The sequence below is a fragment of the Medicago sativa genome, chromosome 2 (genome assembly GCF_051527215.1).
Source record: "Medicago sativa cultivar Bolivia chromosome 2, Bolivia_mono, whole genome shotgun sequence".
NCBI classification, from domain to species: Eukaryota; Viridiplantae; Streptophyta; class Magnoliopsida; order Fabales; family Fabaceae; genus Medicago; species Medicago sativa.
The window spans coordinates 11,576,254-11,588,740 of NC_140750.1; the positions used below are offsets into that span (position 1 = coordinate 11,576,254).

At 32.9% G+C, this 12,487-nt stretch overlaps 2 protein-coding genes across 2 annotated transcripts; both read left to right on the forward strand.

Annotated features, from left to right (window-relative positions):
- The first annotated feature begins 666 nt into the window (after nucleotides 1–666).
- On the forward strand, nucleotides 667–5,121 carry TSC10A (NAD(P)-binding Rossmann-fold superfamily protein). Its single transcript, XM_085742903.1, has 4 exons — nucleotides 667–1,356; nucleotides 2,825–2,972; nucleotides 3,435–3,725; nucleotides 4,714–5,121. The coding sequence occupies exons 1-4, from the start codon at nucleotides 832–834 to the stop codon at nucleotides 4,731–4,733; spliced, it is 984 nt and encodes a 327-aa protein (XP_085599029.1). The 5' UTR covers nucleotides 667–831; the 3' UTR covers nucleotides 4,734–5,121.
- A 3,205-nt stretch (nucleotides 5,122–8,326) lies between these two features.
- LOC146944539 (uncharacterized) lies at nucleotides 8,327–9,406 on the forward strand. The gene is made up of 2 exons (XM_085742904.1): nucleotides 8,327–8,544; nucleotides 8,837–9,406. Exons 1-2 carry the CDS (start codon nucleotides 8,422–8,424, stop codon nucleotides 9,059–9,061), a joined length of 348 nt encoding a protein of 115 aa, XP_085599030.1. The 5' UTR covers nucleotides 8,327–8,421; the 3' UTR covers nucleotides 9,062–9,406.
- The last annotated feature ends 3,081 nt before the right edge of the window (nucleotides 9,407–12,487 follow it).

Below are 12,487 nucleotides of genomic sequence, written 5' to 3' on the forward strand. Positions count from 1 at the left end.
GAGCAAATTTACATGGACCAGACAAAGAGTTTCAAGAATATGAATGGTTTAAAGCATTCTCATATACAAGCGCTTTGACTCATACATACTTCAGATTGATTGTAGAAGGTGTGTGTCAGTATGATTGATTATTGTGTTTATGTTACGAGCTTATGATTTTATTGGTCTTCACCCTTTATTTTATTTTATTTTCTTGTGTTAACTCATTTCTAAAAGGGACTTTGTAACTTGACGTCATACACACACCTAACATAAACACAACAATCATAAGCTCCTAACATAAACAATAAAAATAAAGGGTGTAGACCAATTTGGTCCTTCACATTTTTCTCACCGACCAATTTAGTTGCTTACAACAATAAAATCTGAAGTATTCCCATACATTTTCAAATTGTAGTCTCTCTATTAGTGGTTATTTGTTTTCACATTGAAATCAAAGTAAACTCACCTTTAGACCACTCCTACATTTTGTAGCTTCTCTAGTTTCACATTCTACATGCCTTAGGATGTAGAAGTTGTTTCATACATACACTTAGAATGAGTCCGAGACTAATTTATCCAAAATATATAAAAATGTCAAAGACTAATTTTTTTTTATTTATTTTTTTAATAATAGCATTTCCTTTGATAAAAGGTACAACAAGCATTCATTTAATGCTTCAAAATTTTATGAAGTGTAAGTCCAATTTTTGTCAATGCCAGCAATAATAGCATGAGAGCACAAAGGCTTACACAAACGACAATAACAGTTCTGTTACAGTGACATAGAAATAGAACAATTCTTCAGATTCAATTTTAATCGGTTTTGATTTCAATTTCGAAGCTTCATCAATGGCCGACGCATTCTTCTCCTTCTTCATCCTCCTCCCTCTCCTCCTCCTCCCCCTCCTCTACTTCCTCGTCCGCCCCCGCCCCATCAAGATCCCAATTACCAACCGCCACGTCTTCATCACCGGTGGCTCAAGCGGCATCGGCCTCGCCCTCGCCCATCGCGCCGCCGCCGATGGTGCACGTGTCTCCATCATGGCACGATCCCTCACGAAACTCGAAGAAGCAAAGAACTCCGTCAAGAACGCTACCGGCGTAGAAGTAGGGATATTCGCAGCGGATGTGAGAGACTATGATGCTGTGAAGAAAGTAGTTGATGAAGCTGGACCCATTGATGTGTTGTTGTTGAATCATGGAGTGTTTTATGCGTTGGAATTGGAGAAAATGGAATTGAGTGATGTGAAGTTTACGATTGATGTTAATTTGATGGGTTGTTTGAATATGATTAAAGCTGCTTTGCCGCAAATGAAGAATAGGAAAGATACTTTACCTGCTTCTATTGCTTTTGTTTCATCACAAGCTGGTCAGGTATGGAATTGGAAATTTTACTGATAAATTATGTTTATTATGGCCATGTTTGGATAAACAGCTTAATTTGCACTTTATACCAATTATTGTGTGGGATTGATTGACTTTGAAGTTAACTTGTGTATTTCCAATTATGCGTTTTATGGGGTTTTTGAAATTATGCTAATTTAATTATGCCACTCTAGATGTTTGTTAGAAATCCCCAATGGAGTTATGTTTTTTTTTTTTTTGGAAAAACATAGGAGTGTGGTGACTTATGAAGCTGACTTCATTTTCTATACCTTCCCTATATATCGATTGGCAGCTAAATGAAGTTAATTGGACAATTTTGAGTGCACTTTTGGTCGAGTTTTGTCTGCACAAGCCAAAGAAACTATCTATAATTTGATAAGACTTAAGACTCTGATTTTCATTTTCTCTCTGTAATTAACCATGTTTGGAAGAAGTTAATAGATTATTTGTTAGGCTATAGAAGTAAATTTGACTGACACCCATTTGGTTTCTGCACACTATCTAATATCACTAATAAGCTGGTAGACTTTACTTTAGAGTTGACTTGTTAAAATGAATGGAGAATGCCCCTACATTGCATGATCAATATGATTGTATTGTCTTTATGTCAGCAAATAATTGAAGCTTATTTGCCATAAAATATAAAACTCAACGGTTTCACATTGCCCTTGCGGTGGCAATTGCAACTATTGAAATGGAAAATGCTTTCACCAACACACTCTACAACAACTCAACGGCAATTTTGGTATGTGGATATACACCCACTATTTGAAACTATTCTAACATAAAGTTTATTATTGGGTGGAATTCATGTAGATCCCATCTTCTGCAAATGGTTGAGCTTAAAGCTCTTACAATGGTGGAAAGATGGGGGAAAAACAGAAGTACACTCAAGTTCTATGAACTCCTACTAGAGCTAGGCTCCTAAACCAGAGAGAAATCTCTCCTAACTGACTCTTGACAACTTTCTTGAATGAATCATTCACTAACCTTCCCTCTCTTTATAATAGAAATTCTCCTAGATTTCAGGTAATATCCTAATAACCTTTATTCTCTCACTTTCTACAACCTTATAGAAACTGCACTAGTGTGAATTGAGCCCAATTGGGCTCTCACACGAACTGGACCCTGGTGCTCTATAATCTTCCCTTCTCTTTTTCTTTTGATTTCTTCCCTTCACTTCCTTTGCATTCCAACATCCAAAACATATCATCTGAATCATTAGCTATAGGCAGTGCTATCGAAGTGTTATAAGAATGGGCTGCTGTTTTATCCTATTATTACTTTTAGCATATCAGTTCAACACTTGGCACAAGCAAAACATTATTTTCATTAATATTTTTTTTAACTGGTGAAGTATTCATAGTACACTCTTCAAATTTTATAACTCTGATTGTTGATCAAGAGATGATCTAGTGATGTGGTTTTTTATTGTATTTTTTAATGTGGAGTTTAGGTGGGAATTTATGGTTATGTAGCTTATTCGGCCAGTAAATTTGGCCTCCGTGGTTTAGCAGAAGCATTGCAACAAGAGGTTATAGGAGATAATATTCATGTCTCTATGATATTCCCTCCAGACACTGATACTCCTGGACTTGTAGAAGGTAATCAATTGGATAGTTGAGCTTATTTTATCACACATATTAGTATTCCTTTTGGTAATTGATCTAGGTTCAGTTTACATCGAAAATGAGGCAAGTAACCTTGGCTAAACAACTCATTAGTTTAGGTCAACCTCAATATGGATGTGGAATCAGGGCCTGCAATTGAAATGCTTGAATAAACAAGTCTGAAATTATTTAATCTGTGAAACAAATTATGCATCAGTTGCCAAATGATTTTGTTAGTAATTCAATATACAATGTCTTCTTATTAAGTCTAGCTTCCATATTACGAGTGTCTTTGGGTATATAGTATATTGTCATGTAGGAAGTAGGATATTGTTAGCTCAGTCCTAAATTTTCTGATTTTGTCATGCCAAGTACCATTGTGTGCCATCTCGTGGGAAATTTGTCTACTGTAATGTAATCCAAGTTTAAGTACAAACTGAAAGGTTCTTTTTGCAGAAAATAAGAGAAAACCAGAGCTCACCAAAATCATTGCAGCCTCTTCTGGTTTTATGAAAGCCGATGAAGTTGCTCAGAAAGCTTTTGATGGCATAAGACGTGGCAGTTTTATCATTTCTTGCAATTTGGAGGGTATTGCGTTATCCCTGGCAACTTCAGGTTTATCCCCTCAGAGGTCATTCTTAATGGCATTTGTTGAGGTTATTACTGCTGGAATAATGCGTATAGCAGCACTATGTTTCCAGTGGAACTGGTATGGAAGTATAGAGAAGTGGCACAAGCAAAGGAAGTGTAAGTGTCTGTTTACTTTTTAAAAACATATTTTGTTTTCATTTTCTAAAATCTGTTGTCAGTTTAAGTTGATAAAAATAAGATGGAAGACGTCTGTAACGAATAATCATGACATAGAGAAGATGGAAGGCTAGTTATAGATATGGTAGTAAATATCCAATTCGCTCCCTTATTTTTATAGGGTGTATCAATTTGGTCCCTTACCTTTATAAAATGTCATGTCAGTCCCTCACTTTGTTGTCACCGGAGTTACATACTGAGTATCAAGTTGTCCCTGAAATTTCATATTTAGTGTCTACTTGGTCCATGAAATTACATACTTAGTGTCTATGAAATCCAAGCGATGACAAATACAGGATAAATGGACTAATTTGACAAATTTTCTGCAAAGTGAGAGACCAGCTTAACATTTTATGATAGTGGGAAACTGAATTGACACATCATAGAAAAGTGAGGAACTAAGTTGGGAATTTACTCCTGAACTAAAAGCGTTCTCTAATTATAAGGATCCAAATGGAAACTGTTAAACAAAAGTGGCAAATAAAGTGCAAGTGTACATTGGATGTTAGTCCTTGACAATTTGGTTTGCACGGTCCCTTTGATTTAGGAAACAATACCTTTATATCAAGGCATTTTTTCTAACTCTTAATAATGACTTTCTAAATTTTGGCTTTGGTTACAGTTTAAGAATGGTTCAATCACATTTAAATGAACAATTGATTATTTATGTTCTTATTTACTTTTGCTTTAATGTTTGTTTCCACAAATTTCATGTATTCAGTATTCTGGAGATTGTTCAGAACTTATGTTATCACTCCAATTTATGAATGTGAAGTAGACTGTCTAGAATGATTAATGGTATTAGTATCTGTAGTTTTCTTTCGTAAAATGATGAGTGTGGACCGTCTATGCTGTAAATAAATAGATTTTTTCTATTTAAATGATTCCGGGTATCGTTTGTGAATTTGATGATTTTTTCTTCATACAGGTACACCTCAAAGCACTTGATGCACTCTGAGCTCTATGCTCTGTTAAATGCAAAGCAAATGTGGTCTTCGTCCACTCTGCTCTACGATGAAATTAATTTTGCGAAACTTAAATCATTGTTGACAAATGAGAACTCCATACACATTCAGTTCTTAAACTATGTGGTTTCTGATTTTTATCTCCAGGTACGGGATAGAGTATGTGGTATATCTTGCTGACTAGTTTTCATTTCTCATTTCTCAGTCTTGTAAGTAAATTATTATTATTTGCAATTTTGCATCCTGAATTCTGAATTAGTCATTTTACACTGTACTTTTAACTGTATCAAGTTGGCCTCATGTGTATTCTGTTAGTAAAAGGTGTATGCTTTCTAATTCTATAATGTGTAATGCTGTTTTGCTTGCGTTGATGGATTCGTTAGTAGTTATTATATGCTTAAATCATGTACTATTTATTTTAAGCATGAACGAAGACTTTCTATTGTGTGTTATTTTGTTCATTTATATGTTTGAAGACACAGATTATGTGTTCCTTACATCAAAGATATCATATTCCTCTACTCGGAGTGTTTGTAACACACAGAACCTAGGTTTAGCCGAAGATCTTCGACGGGGACTGTGCACATTGGCTGGGTACTGTGACTTTTTTAAACTAGCAATCACTGTAATTTTTAGGCACCAGAGATATGAATACGATTAGTTGATGATTTTAGTCACCTCTTTTAGACGAAAGTTTACTGTAATGTATCAAATTAAAATTATTGATGAGAAAAATATTGGTTAAAATCATATTTGCATAACTAACTTGGTTTATATATTCCTATTGAAAATATATTCCTACTTCATGTTTCCTTGCTCCAATGCGTAAGTATCTTTGACTTCGTTATATTCACACTGGTGTCTACACATTTCGTGTGAAATCTACTCATTACCTTTTTATATATGCTCGAATCATTTACGTTGTAAAGGTTGCTTTGTCATTGGACAAGTGTTGTAAAGGTTCCTTAACAGCAGAATTTCCTATTACTTTGACAACCTTTGACTACTTGTGTTTTCATTTTCCCTTTCTTAGCACGTACATCATTGAATATACTGATTTTCAATTATTTAATTTGTCCGACATAAAATTTTAAAATATTTATCACTTGCTTTCTTAAGCATTGCACTTCGAAAACAAATTAGGGCCTGTTTGGATTGAGCTTATTCGAACTTATGAAAAAGAGTTTAAGCAAATAATTAAGCATTTAACCTTATGTTATTTCATAAAATCTTACTAATGAAAATTGTATGTTCATAAGTTGTTATTTATTTGCATAAATAATACATTAATGCTTATTTATTTGCATAAACTGCTTTGCATAAACTCTAAAATAAGCCAATACAAACGGAGCCTTGATACTTAATAAAAAAAAAACAATTCATAGGATACTTTCATGCTCAAATATTGTTAAAGTCAAAAGGAGGATTAAGCAAGTATATTGTGTTAGGTTATAAGATTGATGATGTGTAGATCACAAATTAAATTCCTTGTTTCAGAATCAGTTTTTGCCATGCACTACTTGGACAATAAAGGAAGATGATCAAGAAAGAAAGAGAAAGTCAGCAAATGTTTATAAGCACTTGCCAAAAAAATATAAAGGCATAATTTCTTAAAAAAGTATATTTATATAAATAAATATAGTAAATATATTTTTACTTTTTGTTCTTAAATCAATTCCAATGCGAGTTTAGAAAGAAAAAAACAACTGTATCTATCGTGACTTGGGTTTTGGACAACAATTCTGAAATTTATGAAGCTCACGTGATCACCGACACACACTAGGACAAAGCAAGTTGAGAATTGAGACACTCACACTTACCACTCACATTCACATATAATCAATCCAAAAGTGTATAAGAAGAGCACAGCTACTATAATCTAAACTTTTATTTATAAATATAATAATTTTAGTTAGAGATTTGGATCCTTAATCAAATTTCGTATTTGAAAAAGAAAACAGTAAAGAGAACTTATATGACATTACTATGCATTAAGAGTTTTGATTCAATTGTATTTCTAATTCTAATAATAAATATATGCTCTTTTTATTAAATTTAAAGCTTAAATATGCAAATAATCACGGTAAATATCATGCGTTTTAATTTTAGTCCTTGTAAAAAATATTATTTTGGTTTTAGTTCTTGCAAATATATAATCTTATTTTTTTTGCTCTTGGTGTTTTATTTTAGTCCTTGACTGTGTCCTCGTGAGCTTAGCTCAGTTGGTAAGGACAATGCATAAAATATACAAGGTCCAGGGTTTAAACCTCAGCCACCACCAAAATGTCCTTGACTGTAAAATCATTTTATATTGAAATTGATCTTTATAATATTCATTTTACTTCTTATTTTGAGGAACTTAAATCAAATATTTTACAAATTACATGGACCAAATTCCACATGATTTAATTTTGCAAGGTCTAAAACAAAACAGCAATGATCAAAAACAAAATATTAAATATTTATAAAGAGTAAAATCAATTTTTTACAAAGACTATAACCAAAATTCTAAATATTTACAAAGACTGTTAGCATATTTAAACCTAAATTTGAAAGGTATTGGTAAATTTTTGTTCTTTCAATTATTTTACTAAAGTTATTCATTCGTTGAAATTGACAGAATACATTATAAAAATAATACAAATTCATTGTCACTAGAGCTAAAAAATAACGAATAATCAAAATCAAAATACCCAAGACAGCATGCAAACAACCCTAATTGTCTTGCATTTTCGAAAATAAATCAAAATCTTAAAAAAAAAAAAAGAAAAAAAATCACAAGAATTGAATTAAGTACCTCTAACTCTAACTAAAAAGTATCTCTACACATTTTCCTACTTACCGACCTATAACATGCTTCTAGTCTATTAGACCGACTCTAAATAGAGGTATTCTTCCATGGTCACAAGACCAAATTAATAATGTTTAGACACACACATAAAAAGATTCTCCTCAAAATATTCAGTCATTTTTTTTATCAATTTCTTCCTTATTATTAAAAAAATATTTCTTTATATGTGTGTGACCAAATACTATTTTTTGGTCATGTGACCATATTAGAATTTCTCCTCTGAATAAGAGGTGACCCTCATTGCAAGTTACATCTAGATGATAATAGATCCACTGAACTAAACAAATAATATTTGTCTCATTGTTTTATCTTAACCATGATCAGAAAACATGAGAAGACGCAAATCAGATAAGAATCTTTTGGTACAAAATTTCCTTTGTCGGATATAATACATTTTGAATATTTTGAGCCATAACTTACTGTTTAAGAAGATGAGTATGAGATAGAATTAACATATCACAACCAATTAATAAGTGTACTCACTCTCTTGAGATTGAATTTTTGGATCAGATATCATCTGGACATGGGCTGTTTGCCCGCTGTTTTTTCACATCTTTTTAATCAATCAATTTAGGATAATATTTCCATGATACTTGTGGGGTCCATAGCTAGCTAAGCAACTGTGACCATGGGTCCCACTAACCCACATGACCACCCAATATGTCTTAACTCACCCATCCTTACCTTTTTCTCTATATAAAACTAAACTTCCACAAATTATGGACACAAGAAGAAAAGAGATACATACACACAATTGAAAGTAAGACTAGAAACTAAATACAATTTTGGTTTCATAGAGAATCTTTTATATTGAATTAACATGGAGGTTGCTTTGGAAATGGAAGATGATTTATTTTTTGCAAACTTGAGCAAGGAAATTGCTCTCCTAATAATGGATGAAGATGAAGATCCACTTGCTTCTCAACCTGCAAACTCTCTTCAGGTTCTTTACTATTTTCACCTCCTTAAGTAAATACATGCACCTCATAGTTACATACTATACTCTTTCTCTTCCCTTTTATCCTTCTTCCAAGTTCCAATCATGACACTTTTTTTAAAGAATTTATATATGATGAAAATTCCAATCATGAAATTTTTTTAAAGAATTTATTTCTGCATGGCAGTTCAGTGGTAAGAATTTGACGTTGTAACTTCAAGAAACAGAGATAAAATATAATTCCCTTCTTCTCTACATGCAAAATAATTAATAAAACTTAAACTAATTTCATTTGTAGGATTTCTCTAGAGTAATTCATCCTCCTCCACAGTTTGATTTCTTCTATGAGCAAGCTTTGATGAGAAGAGAAAGCAAAGGAACAGGAGTGTTTATCCCACAAGCAACACAACCAAGAAGGAGGTACAAGAAAGGAAGATCTAATTCATTCTCAAAATATCAAAAACAGTCTCAAGACACAAGAATGATTTCTCAAGTTCCTAACAAGAATTCTATCAAACAGTGAAATGATTGAAGATATAAAGATCCTTCTAGTTAAAGCCGTGTGATTTTATAATTAATGATTGATTTGTTTAGCATATTGTTTAATTACTTATTGTCTAGTTAATTCTTTAGCCTTTAGGCAATAATTGTATGGCTAATTATTAAGTTCTATTATTTGTATAAAGGTGGATATGTACATGGGAAAACCATATATTATATACACCTAAATATTAGTCATCATGTATAGGAGGGTTCGACCAAAGGTTTTGCAACCTCCATTGTGTGGACAAGCATTTTGTGATTATCTAGTTTCATATGATAAGTTTGTCCTTTTTCTGTTAATGATATTAATGATACTATTTTTCAATATTTTTTCAATGTTATCCTTTTTTTTGCGCATTTATATGTGTGTTTGCACATCAACTTAATATATCTAGTTCATATATTTTAAGTTTTTGATAAAAAAAATTGATGGTAAGTGTTTGATAAAATTGAAAATTAAGGATAGAAAGGAAAAAGTGAAGAGGGGAGAAAAGAAAATATAAACCGACATCATGTCAAATCAAAATGATTTGTTAAAAATTAACGTATGTTTGGTTGAACAGGACAACCGTCAATACGAGATTTTTAGAAGCTGTGATACATATTTTTTGTTTTTTTCAAACACACAATTAGTCTTCCAAAATTTTACTTTTACTTCCATGAATTGATGCACTTTAAGCATATATAACATTTTCCAATTTCATTTGAGCAATTAATAGTGTTGTGGCCATTGCTTTCACATCTTTCAACAAGAATCCTAGTACAACATTTTCACCTCCAAATAAATTTCCATAGCATTTTTTTTTTCTAATGAAAATAGCATATAGTTCCCGGAGTAATTAGATGTGGCCTCATTTGAAACATGACATGTTCCAATCACGACTTTTGATAGTGAATACCAAAAGGAAAGGTTGGAACTATTGCTTTGCTGCAAGACAACTAGAAAGAGAAGATTAATATGTCACAAAAAATATATTGTTCACTTTATCAATTACTAGATCCTATAGCACCGTTTTCATCAGGAGAAAAAATATTCTATTAGCACCGTTGGAAAAGTGGCGTATATGATGATACAATTAGCTTTAAGATTTTCCTTTAATAATGAAATGAAATTTTCCACAAATATTCTTGACCTACTTAGCAAGATTTGCTGTTTAAGAATGCACTACTATAAGTGGTTGTCATAATAATTCATAATAAAGTTTCACTTTCTTTTTCTTGCAAGAAATCTTTTTCAATCAAAATGTTTCTATGATGAGTTCACGCGTTTCTTTCTATTTGAAGCAATCATATTTGAAGAGTAATTATTAGACATTAAAATTAAGTTGAAACAATAGTTATACACATATTTATTCTTATTAGACACAATTATGCATGTTTGTATGTAGACTATAGTTGTAGACAAATACATAAATTCATTAGATATATTGTCTATTTATTGGTGCAAGCATCTTAATTGTTGAAAAATATGGTCATCACATCAATCATACAATTATTTTAGAGATATACACTGCTGTACTTTAGTACCATAATCCTCGTATAACTTAAGGTTCATTCATTCGGTTAGTGTATACAGCAACTAACAACGCATTAGTCACATGACTATCATTTTCTTCACTAAATATGGGACACATTGACAGGACAAGTCATAACACCAACCAATAGTCCAAGCCAGCCACGGAACCAAAGTGACAGAAATGTCTCCTACATTTTCAGAAATTTTATTTCAATTGAGATACCTAAATTCATTAATATAATTCAAACATGTGGTTAAAGAATTGAGAAACTTAGTTAATAGACATATTAATCATTTATTATATTTTTCATTACAATTAGGGCCTAAGTCCAAGGAAGAATAACTACATGGAAATTATATGAGACGTAGAAATCCTCAACACATCAGTTAACAATTGAGACGAACATGTCTCATAATACATCAAATCAGACTATAAGGATCGCCGTAAATTTGTTAAAACATCAGTACATCGGTAAACTTCATGATAAGAATGGTGAATCGTCATCTCTCAATCCAACTCGTGAAGTCGGCGAATCTCCAAGACAATCGACCTCCCACAATGACTACCACAACCCCCTTTAACCAAATTTGCCACCACAATGGTCCCCAATCCACATGAAGTTCAATATGTGCGAGACCCAAACACCTTGTAAATTGAAGCCCTTCGAACACACCCAACAACTGTCGAATTAGCAATGCACCCCCCCCGAACACACCCCACAACTCTGTCGTTTTAGCACTGCCCCCCTATAACACCCAAGGATGACGAATCTCATCGGAATGAGAGCGATCCTGAGGCCGTGTAGGTATGGGACTACATGCTTGAAGGAAGGCTTATAAGAATTGTTTGGTACTACCTATATCAACAAGATGCATCTTCTTTTTGGTAGCTCATTCTATAAGAACTCCACAATTAAGCGTGCTTGACTTGGAGTAGTCTTTGGATGGGTGACCTACCGGGAAGTTTCCCGGTAAGCGTGCGAGTGAGTACAAAACACGCTGAAAAAGACTCGTGTTGGTTTGTAGGGTCAGTCGCCAATCCCGAATTAAGCAGTGAAATTTTTTCTTCATGCATCTCTTTTTCCTCCAAGACCACAAGCTATGGCAAGCTATTGCCCAATAATCGTTCCAATCCATTTCCAAATTCCAGTCCAAGTTATTACTCATATTAAAATCAATTCATTATTGTAAATCACAAGTAAAAAAGTGGTCTCTGACACTCCCATGAAGTACACTCATCCAAATTTCCGTTCAAGTTATTATTCTTGTTAAAATCAGTCCATTGTTGTAAATTACAAGTAAAAGGCTTATCTGTAACACTCCCATGAACTAAACTCATCCATGGAGGCATTATTAAACCTCAATCCTTCATAGCATGAACTAGCATTTCAATAAATTGACTATAGTAAGAGCATAAAGTTGTTCCAAGTCCCATTTTACTCTTATTGTAATTTCTTAACAACCTTCCATGTTTCATTTTCCATACAAAATCTTGAACTCTCTCTAGCACTACAAGAAAAGAGAAAACATAAAACTCGTGCATGCGCATCACGTAGCCTTCATCTGCACCGCATAACAAGAATTGACTAAAACAATTTCAGAATCAAGATTTTAAGGCCGCATAACAAGAATTGACTAAAACAATTTCAGAATCAAGATTTTAAGGCATATACAACAATTCTTCATCTTGCCTTCAAATTGGTGGTGATGTCAATTTAACCATCAACCACCTCGATGCTTTCCCTAGCATCCAACTACACTATGTAGTCCCACAAGCTTTCACATTTACCTCTTCAAGCCTCAAAATGTCATCCGCCCTCTTGAAGATCATTGGACCCAACTACACTAGGCATTTATGTAGTTCCACAAATTTTCACTATAACCTCTTCA